The sequence below is a fragment of the Bombus huntii genome, chromosome 9 (genome assembly GCF_024542735.1).
Source record: "Bombus huntii isolate Logan2020A chromosome 9, iyBomHunt1.1, whole genome shotgun sequence".
Classification (NCBI taxonomy): domain Eukaryota; kingdom Metazoa; phylum Arthropoda; class Insecta; order Hymenoptera; family Apidae; genus Bombus; species Bombus huntii.
Window position 1 is genome coordinate 1,523,232 of NC_066246.1, and position 18,313 is coordinate 1,541,544.

Consider the following 18,313-nt stretch of genomic DNA (forward strand, 5'->3'; position numbering starts at 1 on the left):
CTGTTAAAGGTGAAGATTCTAAACCTAAAAAACAAAAGGTTGAAGATAAACCAAGCCAGATTAAAGCACAAGTTGCAGACTCTAAAAAAGAAGCAGAAGTTTCTGTCAAAGGTGAAGATTCTAAAACTGAAAAGAAAAAGGTTGAGGATGAAGCAAGTCAGATTAAGACGCAGGTTGCTGAGTCTATAAAACAAGTAGAAGTTCCTACTAAGGTTAAAGAGTCTAAACCTATCACAAAAGAAATTTACCCATGTTACTTTACAGACTTGGTCAAACCTTACTGGTTCAATTATCGTCCTTACATCGAGGCAGAGATCAATTTCCATCGGTGTTTCAAAGTAGTAGAGGTAATAGAAGAAAATGTGCCTGCTTCTGCACCTCCAAGATTGGAGAGTATCGAAAGAATTGCTCAAGAATCGATTATGAAGGAGCCTAAAGAAGAAGAAGAGAAGTCAGAAGACACGGAGCAATCCGAAGCTGAAAGCAGAAAGCTTTCGCTTATCAAAGAAACTCTGAAATATCCTATTAGCACATTTTACAAAGTAGAATCCGATTGGGTGAAATCTAAGCAGACTAAAGAGAAAGAAGTTATGGCAACTCCTTTGGAGGAATCTAATCTTACAAGCGTTGAAATTGTGAAGGAAACAATGCAGATTCAAGAAGATAAAAAACATTCCGAGATATTAGATGCTCAAAACATTTCAGAAAAAGACATTGACAAAGAGAAAACTATCGCAGAAATAACCACGGAGATTAAATCTACGGACATGATTTTGGACCAAACGGCAGCTCTTATCGAGAATGTGAATAAAGAGCTTGATATGATGAAAAAAGAGAAGGAGCAGAGTACAGCCGAGGGAAAAGTAGAAGATAAAGAGGAAGAAAAAGAACCTGAGATACGGAAGAAGGAGCAACAAGTATCTGATAAGAAGCCGAAAGAGAAATCGAAGAAAGAGAAGCAGCCGAAAGATGAGAAGTCAAAGTCTAAGAAAGAAGAAAAGAAGGAAATAACATCACCGGTAAAAGAACCTGAAGTAGTTGAAAAGAACGATATTACAGAATTAACCAAGGCTGTGGAACAACTTACTATGATTATCCATGAAGAAACTAAAGAAGCTTCATTGGCATTCAAACAGTCTGAAGAAGTTGAGAAGAAAGATATTGCGATTGTACAGGGGACAGAGTTGGCACAGACAACTGAACAACTTGTCACAAAAATAGACGAACCTTCGGCAGTTCAAATTATCGATCAAAAAGAAGAAGAAAAGATAGCAAAGAATATTACGGAAGAAGAACCATTAATCACATTAGAACCAAAAATTGAAGAAGTAGTAAAACCTGCAATCGAATCTTCTGAAGTGGAGAAAGTGAAAGAAGAAACGAAATTAGAAAAAGATAAGAAGGAACATGAGAAACAGGATGAAAAGAAAGAAATTGTTCCAGAACCTCAGATCCTAATTGAAGAGAAAATTGAGAAGGAAAGTGAGAAGGTTGAAAAGCCTGTTTCTGGAAAGAAGAAAGTTTCCAAAGAACCTAAAAAGAAAGATGTTAAAGAGATAACGAGAGAAGAAAAGTTAAGCACAGAGGAAAAAGCCTTGTCGCAAGAATCTATTAGTGTCGTGACTGAATCAACAGCAACTGAGAAATCAATGAATGGCAAAGTACCAGAGATAGAAGATTCGAATGCATCTGAATCTCCAGTGATAGAAAGGAAAACTAAACCCTCGGATAAGCCTAGGAAAGAAGAAGGAAGGACAAAGTCAGGAAAGCAGAAACAGCCTAAAGAAAAGTCTGATATTAAATCTACGTCTACCCCAGAAAAAGATGCAAAGAAACAAGAAGAACAGGAAATTTCTTCGCCAGATTCGAAGAAGAAACGTGATGGAAAGTCGAAAAAAGCAAATGAAATCCCAGCAGTGGTTCCTCAAGAAACACCTTTGGCTGAAGCTCCTTTGGAAGAAACTAAGAAAGAAGAATCTCGATCAGAAATAAAAGAAATATCTAAGGAAGAAATTCAACCGGTATGCGCCAAATCATGGGCATCTGTCGTTGGTATGAAAGGAACTAGCGATCTTCCTGCAGAAAATGTACAATCTATGACAGTAACTCCTCAAGAATCGATAAGTGGAACAGCAGAATTAGGCAAGGTAGCACAGATAGTAGAAACTGTGCCTGAAGAACCACAAAGCCCACAAACGCAGCATAAGAAACATCAAAAGAAGAAAGATACGAAACAAGAAAAGATTGTTACCGAAGCAAAAGTGTCTTCTGTCGATACTGAAACTGAGAAGGAAAGTATGAAGTCTGTCGTTCCTGAGAAAGTTGAAGAATTAGAATTAAATATGAAAGATTCTAACAAATCGTACGCTCAAGTAGCAGCTTCTAGCAAGGGAACTTCTCCACAATCGAATCAAGAAGACGTTGTGTTACTCAAACCGATTCCTCTTATGCCTGATCAAAAATTAGATAAACTAATCGAAGACGAAAGAATTACATCTGAAAAATCATTAATAATCACAGAAACTCCAGAGGCTGAAAAAGAAACATCCAAACCCGAGGAAATAGCAACAGATAAAAAGTTCAACGAATTAATTACTGAACAAGACGTTTTCAAAATAGAGTCAACTTCGTGGGTGGAAGAAATTGAAAAAGAAGCAATGACGGAAGAAACTAGTTCCATGTCGCCAATTCCAAGCGCGATAGTAGTCGAAACGCCGCAGAAAATGAAGGATTCGTGGGCTACTATTGTTAGTAAACACGCGGAACCGCAGGAACCTCTCTCATCGCCCACTAGCGAAAAGATTATGATGAAAAAACAACAAACTGCCGAACAAAATTCAAATCCCCAAATACAAATCCACGTGGAAGAAGCTCCAGAGCCGATATCAATTGAAGAAGTGGTTAAAATCGACGAACAAGGTTTTATGGAATTCGTAAATCGAAAAGAACTGCGATCTAGACGATCGAGATCGCGTTCTAGAAGCATCAGACGAGACGAAGCAAGCTCGAAACAGTCGAGTGATAAGCCTATAGTTCCTGAAGAAATTTTGGCAGAAGAACAGAAGCAGTTGGGCGCGCAAAAAGTGGAGGAACAAAAGAAAAAAGATGGAAATAAAGGAAAGGAGGGAAAATCGAAGAAAAAGAGAGGTGAAGCAAAATCGAGCAGTGGAGATCGCAATCAGGTGACAGGAAAGGATGAACAGGAAAAGGATAGAGAAAGCCTTCAGAAGGAAAAAGATAAAGAAAAGACGAGTAAGATCGAGGAAAAGGATGTGAAGAAGATAGAGAAAGAAATAATAGAGCCATTAGTCGAGGAGAAGATACAGAAACAGGCAGAAAAGAAAGATACTAAGCAACACGAGGGCAAATCGAAGACGAAAGAAGTTAATTTGAGCCAAGAAAGCAAAGAAAAGGTAGGAGAGAAAGTTGAAGAAAAGCTTGATGAGGAAGTGAAAGAAATAGAGGTTGTGAAGCCTGAAACTCCAGAAGTAGATAAAATAATCGAAATGGATAAACAGAATTCGAAATCAGCAGATAAATGGAGAAAAGCAGAAACAAAGGAACAATCTATTGCTGCTTCAAAGAAGAGTAAGAAATCAAAGAGAGGAAAATCTGATAAGGAACAGCCAAAAGAAGAACTAGAACATAAAGAACAAATGAAACAGTCGGGTGTTGTTCAGGTAACAGAAATACAACTGAAATCTGAAGATGAAATTGTGAAAGAACCAGAAACTAAAGAAGTTAAAGAAATTCAAGAAGTATCAGCAATTACAAAATCTGAAGCTGAAAGTAAACCTGAGATTGTGGAAGAAATTAAATCTGAAAAATCAACGTCTCCAAGAAAACGTAAAGGAAAATCTAAAGAAAAGAAAGTAGAGACAGTATCAGGAATTAGCGAAACATCGATTGAAGAAAAGAAGGTACCTGAATCTAAAATTAAAGAAGAAATACCGGCAAAGGAGACAGAGGTTCGAGAAATTAAAGAAGTTGAAGAAGAAATAAAAATTACAAATCCTGAAAAATCAACCGACACAGAGAAGCATAAAGAAAAATCTGAAGAAAAGAAAGTAGAAACGGCGCCAGAACGAATCATCGAAACATCGGTTGATGAGAAGAAAGTATCTGAACTTGAGATCAAAGAAATGTCGGTAGAAAAAGTAAAGGAAGATGTAAAAGAAAGTGAAGCAAGTCAAAAGAAAGAAATTGATTCTAAACCAGATGTTCCTGAAGAGAAAAAAGAAGTATCTGCAAAGGAAGCAATTGAGGAGAAACATAAAGAAGAACCAATTAAGTCTCCGCAAACACCTGTTGCAGAAATGATTGTAGACACTAAAACAGAAACAGCAGAGGTAAAAGATGAGGCTCATACAGACAAAAAGTTGAAACTTTCGAAGAAGGAGAAACGAAAGCAAAAGAAGAAAGAAAAATCAACTAGACGAGCATCCAGCGAAGAAAAATCAGAAAAGGAAACATCTGAGACGTTTGTTCCAGAAAAGAAAGAAGAAACAGTAACACTGGAAGAAGTAAAGCCAGAAGAAGCAAAGCCAGACGAAGTAAAGCCAGAAGAAGTAACTATTTCACCTGATGAAACCAATCAAGAAAAAGAACTTAATGAAAAACTACAAGAAATTAAGAAATTGAGCGCAATCATCCCTGGGGTGATTCCTGATGAAATAAAGCTTGTTCCAGAAACTATGCTTAAACCGATAGTCAAGGAAAAGACAAAACCAAGTAGAGAAGAAGCAGAACTTTTGAAACCAACTGAAGAAAAGGAAAAAGTTTCAGGAGAAATAGAAAACTTTGCTGAAAACAAAATCGAGACATCTAAACTAGTTACAGATAAATCTGAAACGCCCAAACCAGAGACAGATAAATCTGAAGTGCCTAAACCAGAGACAGATAAAGCTGAAACATTTAAACCGGATGAAACTGAAACGCCCGAACCAGTGACGAATGAAGCCGAAAAAGACATAAAACAGAAAGAAGAACCAACATCAGCTTCGAAAGAAAAATCGAAACGTAAGAACAAACAGGCGAAGAAAGGTAGACGTGAAGAACAAGAAGCAGCAACGAAGTCTACGGATGAAGAAGTTCAATCGCCAAAGGATGAGAAAGAAATTGAAATATTAAGCGCAGGTTCTACTGTTCCATCGACTCCGGAAAGTCCAAAAGAAACAGTCGATCGAGAGAAAGACGCGACGATACCTGAAGAGAAAATAGAATCAGGTGCACAATTGAATAAGTTGGAGATTGATGAAACAAGGATCGAGGAGGTTAAGAAAGACGAGGAAGAAGCGAAGGATGTCTTGCAGGAACAAGTCGTTTTGAAAGAAACAATTATACAAGAAAAGACAGAAATATCTGCCAAAGACCAGGAAGAAGTCGATCGTCTACAGAAAACCGCAGAAATTCCAGAAGCTCAGCCTCTAGAAAAGAAACCTACGAAAGAAGAAAAATCTAAAACGAAGAAAATTAAAGATAAGAGACAGGAAGAGACGACTAAAAATGTCGAGGAAAAGATATCTGAAGAGGAACCAGTAATTTCCAAAGAGGAAATACCAGACAAAGTTTCTGAAGTTAAAACGGATAAAGTCGTTCCACCCGAGGCAAAACCGGAAGAAACCATTAAACCTGCTGAAATAATAGTGAATGGTAAACTAACAGAAGAAGATGACAAAACTGAGAAGGAAGTAACAGAAAAGAAGACAGAAGAAATCGAAAGGGCACAATCGGGAATTGTAAAAGAACTCGAAAGTATAATGCAAGAAACCGATCAACTTCCACAACGAGATATATCAACAGAAAAATTATTACATAAAATTGAGTCTCCCATAACCATGGAATCGATGCAGTCTCAACTAGAAACCGAAGAAGAATTCGAGAAATGTATATCCAGTGAACCAGAAATAGAAACGGTAGACATCGTGGTCGAGCCGGTGAAACCAAAAGTACAATTCTACATAGCCGACGAAATTCTAGTTCTAAGTCCGGAGAAGAAAAAACCCGTACAAACTCCCCTAATCTTAAAAACCCTGTCAGAACTCAGTAGATCCAAGTTCCTTTCTCTTGATAGCGGTTTTTGGCCGGACAAACACCCCTATCACGAGGCTGAACGCTACCTGTTCGAAAATTTGGCTAACTATCCGATGGAAAGTCTTTCCGACGATATCAACCGCGATTCTAACGATAAAGATGATTTCGACGGGGATCAGGGCGGTGGTAATTTGAACGAACGCGGCGGTAATGGTGGCCCCTTGAATTCTTATTTCATGGGTGGACCGCATACCGAACGTCTGATCGCCGATCTCCCAGGTGGTATAGGTAGCTGGAGCGATTACAGTACTTACTTGTCGAGCGAGAACGAGCAGAGAACGGACCAATCCACCGAAATGGTTCAGGAAAAGATCGAGAATCCAATGTCAGACCTAATATATCCCTCCGATAATCTAATTTCTGAGTTATCCTCTGTCCATCTCAAGGACGACCAGTCTATTTCCAAATTCGACGAATTGTCGTTGGAGCGTGACGTTCCTACAACGTCAGAAAACTCTGAAGATGTAAAATTGTCGTCACTGTCCACTGTCGAAGTATCCGCTTCTGGCGAACAACCCCTAAAGCTCGATTACAAGACCGTGAGCCCGGATCAACTATCAGAGTCCACTTATTCCGATCCACGTGAGTTATCCCCAACACCAAGTATCCCTGACCATGATCCAGATCCCAAGAAACATTTAGGTAGAGAAAAAGGATCGATGCAGCGGCGCACTCCAATCGTGGAGACGGAGAGAGAGATGGGGGTAACTGAAGATGAGGCTGAAAAGAGGATACGAGGGATCAAGGTGCGATCACAATACAAGCTGTGCTCGATCATCACCCAATCGAGCTTGAACGAGTTCATTATGTTTCTTGTTGTTCTTGTTACTGTTGTGTTATGCGAACTCGCGTGTGGCTATATGTATTATATGTAGGACACGCGAGATCGCGTATGAGTGTGTGCGCGCGTGTGTGCTTGGTAAAGTGTTTTTTACTGTTTTCTTATGTCTTCGTTCGTTGTTGGTTTTATTCTTCTTTTTTTTCCAATTTTTTAACGTCTTTTTTTTCTTTCTCTCTCTCTCTATTTTCATTTTTTCCACTTGTCTCTCGACGTGTGCATACATCGAACGTATATTATACTTCTTTCTACTCGCTGACTCTGTACGTTTTCACTTTGATAGCCGCTGTTAATAGTTAATTACCACTGTTAATGCTGCTACATTGCTGTTGCTTCTCTCTGTCACCGTATAGATCTTTGTTTCCTTCCTTCATTTGCATGCTGTAGTTTTTTGATTTTTATTGATGCACGAGAGTAACGTTACTTGATTTTCTGGTTGCGTTGCGGTTCACTTTTCAAAATTTATCTCGCGATAAATTCGACTTGGAAGAAAAGAACATTGACAGAAAATAATTCTTTATAATACCGATTAACTTTATTCTTGTTCAAGGAAGCAGTTTGTAGTCACACGACACGTCACGTCGACGTATTTGATCAACAGAAATCCCTCTTAAAATATTACGTAACATGGTGTATTTCTCTAAACCTTTTTATCTTAGCGAGCTTTCCCTCTTATGGTCCTAAGAGAGTACTTCTTAGAGTTTGTCCAGTGTAAAAGATCGATGTTACACAATACTATAATAAACCCGATTATTAGAGCGCCCTATAGCGTTATAACAATTTCTTGATTCTTTTGTCAAATCTGCATGAATATAGCTATATCTTCTAAATTTGTTTAATCATTAAAATTAAAGAAATTGCAGCATTTTTTGATACATTTATGTGTTTTCTGTCTGTGCCCCCGTGTTACGATTTGCTACAAATTCGACGAGTTCCTCTAATCCATCGATTAACAGACTGGTATCGGACGTGCACGGCATATTTTCTTCGCCACAATCAATCTTCACGTTCATTAATACATCCCTATGTTACAGGATATCATACAGGAGCGCCTAATGGTTTTACAGTTGAGTCTTTCGAACCTAAAGGGAACTTACTTGCCACGAGATAGCATAGACTCTATGCTGTCTGCAATCACGGTGAGATTATGCACAAAAAGTAATCTTATAATATTTTTCGATATCTTCCTTTTCCGAAAATTATTTTATCATATATTTATTTCAAATTTTCACAGATGTATATTCGGATATTTCGCTTATTCTGTGACTTGAACTATCGAAATGATTTTCAGAATCTACTAACGGAGCTCCAAGGATACGATCAGGAAGTGGGTCATTTAGAAGAAGAATTGCGTAAAATTCCAGCCGATTTGGAAGCACAAAAGCTTCTGTCGAGTCTAGAAGAAGTTCAGTCTCGCATCGCCACTCTTTTATCGCAAGCGGAACAAGGACGCGCTACTTTGGAAAGAGCGCGTGGCCAACAAGAACAACGCGGCCACGATATCCACGAATACAAGAAATTCTTGGATGAAACGGATAGCTGGCTGAAGAATATCGTGGCCGGTATAAAGCAGCAACAACCGCCTACCACGAACAAGGTGCGTTTATATGAAATAAAATTTATTTTCAGCTTTCGTGGCTGATGGTACGATGACACTTCGAATTGTACACAGAGAATCGAAGAATATTCGGCACGTGTTTGCGAGCGTTTACAACAATTCTATTGATTCTCACTGAACGCAAATATCGTTCTAATATTTCTCGATCCCCTGTTCTTTTCCAAAAATCATGCAAATCGAAATCGCTTGCATCTCATAAACTCAGAATTTTCATATCACGATTCTGCATTCTTATTCCTATTGCTAAGAAAAATTGGCAAATATCGGACACGATAGTTGATCGCGATTTTTACAACACACGGACCTGGTCGACGATCTCGTAATCCCCCGTTTTAGAATGGCGGCGTGCACGATTTATTTTTAAACGAAACCACGATATGCGGAATCACGCATATAAAACGTCTGTCTGTGTGTCTCTGTGCCGGGACAGGCTTTACAGGACGAGCTGAGCAGTCACGCGCAGCGGGTGTCGGAGCTTGAATCGTTGCCAGAAATCAGCACGCTGGCAAAGGTCCTGAAGAATGCGCTGTTGGAAGTGATGTCGCGACTGCAGCAAAGGCAGCAGGTATCCAACGTTTTCCAATGCACGGGAGCTTTCGCAAACTTCGCTGGTCTTCGCGCAACAGTCTCGTGAAATACACGATGATACAGAAACAGAGAGTTCTAGGAGTATGAAAGAAACTTCAAACGAAAAGAGAAACGAAACTAGAGTTGAATAGAATTATTTAACGAATATTCATTACATATTACGTAATACTTGTTTACATTTATACGAATAGACGTAACGTCATGATTGACTTTTCAAATTAACATATTTCATGCAACACGATTATTGAAGCAGAGAATCGAGAAATATGAAATGAGAAATTAAAGAACGAAGAGGAATATTTAGCAAATATTTATTATATATATATTTATACGTACGACTTATTTTTATTTATTATATTTATACGGGCATATAAATGTAGCACCATCGATTAATTTAAAATTTAAAGACAGGTAAACTTTGGTCAAATTTCTAATCGATTTCTAGTCAAGTTCTAGTCTATTTTGGGATTGGGAGTAAAATAAAAGGAATTATTCGGTCTCTTGTCGATGCAAGAGATCTACTACAAGAATAATAAGGATGTGTACAGAGTATGTATTATATATTGAGAAATGGTATACATATACATATAATACTGCCTGTATCTTATACTTTAGTAAATACATAATGGTAATAGGGTGATAGATATAGCGAAGCATGTAACATTCTTTTTGTTTCCTTTCTGCTTCTTAACGTAGTAATTCATGTTTGTCGTATCACGTATCATTTTGCACGATATTTATTAATGGGTAAATTATGACAGGATAAGGTTCTAGTACACTTGTCGTTTCATCTACTTTTATTTATCTTTATGTCATTGCGTTTATTTCTCATCTGAGCTTCTCATCATACGCAACGAATATGGCGAGTTAAATATCATAGGCGTGTTAATCGACATAACAACTTGAACCACTAAAAATATATATAGTTTTTTATAATTTATGAAAAATGACTATGATTATCAGCCCGCCATTACACCGTCATCTTACGCTCATCGCACTGTCATCGTTCATTCTTCTCACAACTTCACGGTGTATTTATTTATATATGAAACTAGCACTTTTTATGTTTCTTTTAGCTTAAGGTAATGAATGTAATTGTATAGGTGCAGCATTTGTTTATGGAATGTTAATACAGTTACTCTGTAATTTTTTTCATGCTGTAATTAAAGTATTCTCATTAATTCCCATCTCCCCCCTTTTTTATTTATCCCTGGATATCACCAAGAAATTCTACGAGTTCTATGTACATATAGACACTTATGTATTTGTGTATATGTAAAATAACCTCTTTCGTTCGCAATATTGCTATTAGAAAAGTATTCAAAATAGCGTCTCGTGGAAATTTTAATTGTTTCGCTATTCAGCATCGCTATTTTATTTTCTTATCTTTTATTTTCTTTTTTTTTTTTTTTGTAAGTTTCGATCCGCTTTTGATAGATAAATTTCCGGTTCCTTTTTTCTTTATATCACATATACGTAGACCACTTGGCGCGCCTAAAATAAACGCATTAAAATAAAGTCGGACGTGAGCTAAAAATACGACAGTGTTACGCGGAGTGTTCTTGTCTGCAGATATTCTCGTTCTTACTCCTCGATGATCATGTTTTCTAAATAATTCTTTCGTCTTCGTTTTCACCGACATTATGCAGGTGCAGCAATACTGAAATCGAAATAATCGAAGACCCAATCATCGGATAATCAATGTGGTCTTCCGCGTAAAAAGCCAGTGATTAACGTAGTGCCATCATTAACACAGACGCGTTAAATTTTGCTACCACGACCCAGTGGAATCCACTGTTACTTACGCCATTGCTTTCAGTCCTGTTGTGCAATAGGCTTTTTGGACAATGCGACGTAATAAAATCTGCCATTATATCTGGTTGAAACTTGAAATCTAAATGTCAAGATATGGAGTAGCAAAGTAGCAAAATTTAATAGCTTTATTGTTAGAGCTTCAGTCGCATCATCCATAAAAATAAACTACATACATACAATGATCAACGTATATTTAACACTTAATTGCTAGAGTGCGATTAAAAATATAATACTGCTAGATAATACAACTAGAAATATGTTAATTTTTTACTGTGGCTCCTAATAAAACATTTAAATGTGAAATTGTACGTTACACTACATAATTAAACATTTTTCAAATATCTAGCGGAATAATGTTTATAATATAGTTAAGGGTTGAAAGACAGTTCTATTATTATACGAGAAAAAGTAAATAAAATTTACGATGAAAGATTATTTAGAAAAACATTGCAGCAGTCGAAGAACCAGCATCCAGGATGATCACACAGGTATCTTGAACCAGAATCGTTTCTTAAATTTTCCAGGAGATTTGCGATGAAGAGGCGCAAGCGGACGAAACGTCAGACCGAGATGATGCCACCCTCGATCAGGCACCCTCCATTCATTCGTCCCTCGAAACTAGTATGCCGTCTTTAGCCGATGTTTCTCTGCAAACAGGACAAAGTCTGTTAGCGAACATCGTCGAGAAACCACAACAACTGACCAAACAAACGTCAACAAATAAAATGCCAGTTTCAACAGAATGTCACTCTTTGACCACGCAAACCATGGACATAGCACACCCAAACATCGAAAACATTCAAACCCAAGAAACGATAAAGATTCTAAAAACCACAGAAGGAGATCACGATGTGATCGAGATAGCCACGAAGAACGTACCTTCCTCTTCCGCTCAGGAAACCGATCAGGAACATGCTGAAGCGACAGCAGAGGACATCGTCGTTGATATGAAATATCAAGATCCCACGAACGCTGACAATACCACCAGCGAGTTAAATATCGTTCACGCTGCTCCACAATCATTCGAAACTGTCCTGGTCGAACCAGATGACGTGACCACCGAAGTGGTAGTAGACGAAGATGGTTCGAAGAGGATAATAGTAAGAAAATTGAGACGAACCACGATGACTAGTAGACAAACCACTCAACAACACTTGTCATCCACGTCCACGGCGATTGGAGACGCGCCATCCGTGGTGCAAGCTTTCTCAGAGGCCACCATGAAGGATCAACAGGTCACGGTGACTACTACGAAGCCAGATGGTACGATAGAAACCACGACGAAACAGATCCATGGCGGAAAAGTAACTACTGGCACTCCTTACAAAGATGTAAAGGTGGAGGAATACGAATTGGCGCCGCAGTATACGCACATGGTGACCCAAGGTCACGTTCAGGACATCAGTCCACAACCTTTCGAGGAGGGACTGCTGATGGAAAGTGGAGAATATCGGGCGCAAACGTCGAGCGTGCACGCTGTGGTACAGCAAGTTACTAGAAGAGTGATTCGAAAGACTAGGAGGATTATTAGGAAAGTTACGATTGTGGACGGTAAAGAGACCACTACCGAGGAGATCATAGAAGAGCCCGAAGAAGTGGAGATCGATGAGAAGAATATTCCGCATATTAGCATCAACGTTATTAAACAAGAGGAACAGAGACAGTTTCGAAGCGATGGAGCTACAGGTGAAGAGAAGACACCAGAACGCGTTCTGGTCGAAGAAGTCACTGACAAAGAAGAGAAAGATTTGAAGGTAGAAAAGATCGTAACCGATGACACACCCATGCAAGGACCGTTCTTTGGAGCATTCGCCAAAGACATGCACCCCAGCACGGTATATATAGAACCAGAACCACTGGAAGAAAAGCCATTAATTGATATCAAAAAAGATGTTCCAGTGACCGAGAAGAAGGAAGAAAAAGTTGTAGACGTAGCTATTCCAACAGAGAAGACTTTGGAGAGTCAAATGGAACCTTCGATAGCGGATATTCGAAAGGAACAATCTCCACGAACTCCTGAAGAATCTTTATCGCAAATTCACCTCGATGACAAGAGCTCAAAATTGGAATTCGTTGAAAAGAAACCTGAACTAGTGGACAAGTACGAGCAGGAGCACTTCCTGGTCGAGGTAAAAGACAAAAAGTTGCTTCCGTTAGCCAGCCAGGCGTTCATCGATGCTGAAGTATCTGCTGCATTGCAGAGTCCAATCGGAGAGATCAAGATACACGAGACACAGGTACAGCAAGAGTTAGCGAAGTCTTCGATCGAGTCGATCGTATCGGACGACATCATTAAGGCGACCTGTAAGTCTGTCGATGCACCAGTAAGCAGAGAAACACCCGGTATCGAGCTAGAAGGTCGCACGGTAGATGTAGAAAAGCACGATGACACTATAGGCACCGTAGATGTACTAGAGGAAAAGCCATCGATCGAAACGGCGACAACAGGAGCACCAGAATCGTCGGTAGAATTTGCATCAACGGAACTACAAAAGATAGTTGACGTTTCAGAAGTGCAACCTACACAGATCGAAGGGGCAGTTTCGACGATTCCATCGACGGAGTGCGAGAGGCACGACGAACCGGAAATTTTACCTATACACGTGAAACAGCAGATAGTGAAGAACTCGTTCATTCCGGAGATCGATTACTCGGTCGACGACTACATGGACGAAGCACTGAAACCGGAATACAAACCGATCTTCCATAAAGTGGAGATATCTCTGGCTGTGAAGAAGGACGGTGAAGAGATGCAGCCTACGGTGGAGGTGAAGAGTCAGGCTGAACCGGAAGCAGCTCCTCATCGTATAGTGAAAGAAGACGTCAACATCAGTTTACCTGCAGACAAGGAGAGCAAATTAATTATTCACGACAAGATCGTACAAACTTCTCCACCGGTTGCTGAGCCTACGATCGTCAGCTTGGACAAGTATGTCGGTCTCTCAGAAAGAACAATGATTACCTCGGATAAGTTTACTATTACATCGGAGAAAGAGGAAACTGACAAGTCTGTTATCTGTTCGGAAAAGGAAGAAACTTCTGACAATGTGATTACGTCGGAGAAAGAAGACGAGTACCAGACTGAACCTGCGATAGAACCTGAAGAAGAAAAATTTGTACCGTTGGTTGAGAAGATCGAAGAAGAGGTTAAGTCACCTATGTCGTCCATGGAGACGAAATCAAGCGCTTCTTTGGTATCCAATATTGCAGAGTCTATAGAGATCGACGTCGCGTTATCTGATTCTTCGAAACATATCAGCGAAGCGCCACAGCCTGATATCACGAAGATGTTGGAATCCAGGGAGCTAGAGACGTTGCCGAAAGACGAAACATCGGAAGGAGAAGACGGTTATGAGGCGGACAGAACGATGATATCGGCGACAACGCCGGATGACGAGAGTGTGATGAGGATGAAAAAGAAGAAGAAGAGGAGGCAGAGAATACGAAGCGTCAAGGACGAAGAGCAAACGGAATTCCCAAAGACTAGCTCTGACGATGAAGAATTCACGGATGATCTGGCGCCGATGGAGAGCGAATATGCGAAAGCCACGAAGAAGAAAAAGAAGAAAAAGAAGCGTGCAGACGTTGACGTAGGTAAAGACAAAGCTTCAGCCGTCACATCGAACGAGGCAGACACACAGACTGTTCCACAAGCGTCCAACGTTTCTGTTGCTACGTCGCCAAAGCAAAAAGAGATATCAGAAATTTATATTCAAACCTCGCCGCATTTATTAGAGGAGACCAAGACACCAGAAATCGTAAAAGTTCACGAAGAAGCGCAAACTTCTTCAATTTCGCTCGAAGATTCGGAAACGACTGAAACACCGAAAATGGCGGAAATTCACGCAGAGATGCAAACGTCTCCGTTGTCTGTTTTGGACTTTGGCATGCAAACTACACCAGAAAAAGAACCTAAAAAATCGATTACTCAACACTCTGAAATGCAAACGTCTCCGTTACCCGCTTCAGATTTTGGCGCTCAGGCTGTTACCGAAGAGCCACCTCAGATAGAAGAAACGAGCACTCAAACGATAGAATCTCCTAAGAGGAGAATGGAAGAGTATGCTATTCAAACTAGTCCGATCGAAGATACTACAGAAGCCACCGTTCCAATCGAAACTGTAGAAATTCAGGTTCAAACGGTAGCAACGGATGTAGTTTCTATCGAGGCACAAACGTCGCCAACTGCGCCATCAATGGAGATGGAGACACAAACAGCAGAAAAAATGGTTGTCGCTGTCGAACAGCAGACCACTCCGCCACCAATTGAAGAGAAAATTTTAGCTGGAATAGCTACTCAAACTGTGACTCCTGAAGCACCTAAGACCATAGAAACAGAAGCGCAAACTAGCAAGCCAACCAGTCCAGAAATAGTTACGTTGGACTTCAATATCCAAGCGGATTTGATAGAACATCCTTCTGTCGAGATAATGGAAACGCAAACGACCCCAGGAGAGAGTCCGCGGCAGGCAGACACTCAAGAAACCGAATCACAGACGATGTTGGCCGAGCCAACTCAAGAAATCATGATACAGACCAGTCCAGTTACATTTTCCCCTGAAAAAGTCGAGGTTTGCGAACTGTCTTCTCAGACTAGTTTAGAAGAGAAGAAAGAATCGATGGATGAACAGTCTCAGACTGTCACACCGGAGAAGATAAAGACATTGGACACCTCAGTACAAATAAAGACGTGCGAATTGTTGGCACAAGTTGAGGAAAGTGTACAAATCATTCCCGAAACTCGCGAAGATGGCGCGCAAACGAGCGTCGAAGAAGAGAAACCGTTGTTGGTGACGGCTTCACAGCAAACAAACGATGTATTACTAGTACCTCGAGAAGAAAAGGAAGTGATTAAAGATGAAGAAGGCAATGTGATAGAGGCCACGATAGACGTGGTAGATGCAGAGGTAAAGATGCCTCTAAAACTTACAGAAATTCCAGTAGCACCTGATGTACAAGTACAAGAATATAAAGAATACCTGGATACGAAGATCGAGGAAGTAACAGAACCAGAACCTGTTATGAAAGAAACTGTTCAAGAGGAATTCAAGGACGAACAGAATCTCTCTGAGAAGATAGAGAAATCAGAAATTGAGGAATCGGTAGCACGTTCGAAGGAAGACACCGAAACTACGGATGCTGAAATTAAAATCCGTTTGCAGGCAACCATAGAATTCCCAACTAGCGACACTACTACCGATACTGCGAGTAAATTCACTGATAGTTCGCAAGATACGACTATTACAGAGGATTTAAGCTCTACAGGAAAGATAGACGACAGCGTTGGAAGGAGGCAGAAACGGAAGAGGAGACACAAGACCAACGAAACGCCCGCAACGACTGAAAAGGATCTGGAATCCATATTTGGACAACCTGTAGAATCGCGAGATGTGTCTCTAAGATTGTCTTATTCCGATGTTACCAAGAAAAACGTGGGTAAAGAAAAGTCTGCCTCTGGCGAACCTGGTTTCTTCGAAAGAGGCTTTGACGACGATGATAATAAAATTGTCCCGGACGAAAAGGTAGACGAAGAAATTATACAAAGCGCATCATTGACAATGATCGAACCGATAGCAATTAAAGAAGCGCCAGATGTGTGGACGTTAGTCAAAGACGAAGCAGAAGGTCAACAGGCGTCGATTGTTCCACACATGCCTTCACCTGAACCAATGGACACGACCGAAGAACCATTTTCTCCTGTAGAATCAATAGAAATTTTACAGGAAGATGACCGGCCACGAATCAAAACTTACGCGGATATCATCAGTGAATCTTCGAAAAAACCAGGAAGGGATCAATCTTCGTGGGAATTGTCTCATCACGCGATACCACAGAAGGGCGCGAGTTCGAAAGCTTTCTTGTTAGCTGAAACAACAGAATATGAACCTCAACATCAGATCACGCAGAGCAGTCAAACGACCAAAGCGATCGCTGATCGAATGCAGAGCCTTCGAAACGCTAAACAACCGAGTCATCTAGGAAACATTCTTCATATAGCTCATCTGGATAAAGTGGCAAATGAGAAACTAGCTGAGGAACGAGCTGCAGACGTGAGGAAGGAACTATCTCACTTGAGGGACGCTGCTCAAGAAAAAGACGCGATCGCCGTCGAAGAAACTCTGGTTGTCATCGTAGATACGATTTCCACTTGGTTGGAGACCATCGAATACAGAATTTTCTTGAGCAAAGAGTGTCCTACCGGTCCCTCTCACGATGATAAAACTTACGTTGAACTGAAGGACGAAGTGGAAAATGTGGAAGAGAATATTCAAGAGCTCAATGATATTTGGAAATTAGTGGAGACCAGTTATCCAGGGGAAGATAGGAAAAACTTGCAGGAATGTTTGAACGCTCTCATGACTCAGGTTAAGATGATCGAAGACACGACCGACGATGGAGAGAAACAACTTACGAGTGAGCTCGCTAGGTGGGATGAATTTGTGAATGGAGTGAACAATATGTACAGGTGAGATATTTATTCCAAGTCAATAGTACCCTTTATCCTTTCTAATTTTTATCCAAAGTTTAAAGTTCTTCTATTTTCTTTTTCTTTTATTTTAATAGATTAATCGAAGAACAACGAAAACTGCTGAACGAAATCATTGAGCTCGAAGCATCCACAAAATGGAAGCTACAAGAGCTGGACAAACTGGAAAATATGAACCGGTGTCACATGTGGAAGACGGCAACATTGCTTACCACTTCACACGAATTACTACGCGACTATCCTGGAAAACATATTCCAGAAGAGACCTACGCGGCTCACGAGATGACGAAAATAATCGAGCATGGAATATGCATCGAACGTGAACGTCTCCTCCAATTATTAGCCTTAGCCGAAGAGTACGAGCAGACTCTTCGAGAATTCGCTCAGATCACCGAAATCGCGGAGAATCTATTAGAGAGTCCTATCTCGGTGATGAGTTTAGAACATTTACAAGAGGAGATGCAGAAGCACAGGAAGTTCTTCGTGAATCTAAACCATTGTCGAGCAATTCTGGAGTCGCTGGAAGGAAATTTGGACCCAGAAACCAGAACTAAATATTCAGATCTTCACGAAGAATTGCATAGCAGAGCTATATCGTTGCTAGATCAGGCCGCATCTAGAGCTCAGCAAATGGCTCTGGCTGCGTCTAGGTGGATTCTTCTGGAACAAGGGGTGAAAGAGGAGAGAGGATGGCTCCAAGTTGCTCATCAACGAGTTCCTGATCTCCAGACTGTGACGTCGTCTGATTATGACCAGTACATCTCCTTATATCAGGTAAATTAATATTTTCTTCTTAAAGAATCACAGATATAAATAATATCACGTATTTTGGTTTAGTCTTGTATGAATTAATTCGAGCTGCTTTTTATATAAT

At 40.2% G+C, this 18,313-nt stretch overlaps 1 protein-coding gene across 1 annotated transcript in view; it reads left to right on the forward strand.

The window, feature by feature from the left end:
• LOC126869527 (nuclear anchorage protein 1-like) overlaps nucleotides 1-18,313 on the forward strand; it is a 46,836-nt gene that overhangs the window by 6,757 nt on the left and 21,766 nt on the right. The window contains exons 2-7 of the mRNA XM_050626177.1: nucleotides 39-6,839; nucleotides 7,966-8,070; nucleotides 8,223-8,528; nucleotides 8,980-9,114; nucleotides 11,477-17,418; nucleotides 17,517-18,213. Coding sequence (XP_050482134.1) covers nucleotides 39-6,839; nucleotides 7,966-8,070; nucleotides 8,223-8,528; nucleotides 8,980-9,114; nucleotides 11,477-17,418; nucleotides 17,517-18,213 — 13,986 coding nt within the window. The remainder of the gene's footprint in view (nucleotides 1-38; nucleotides 6,840-7,965; nucleotides 8,071-8,222; nucleotides 8,529-8,979; nucleotides 9,115-11,476; nucleotides 17,419-17,516; nucleotides 18,214-18,313) is intronic.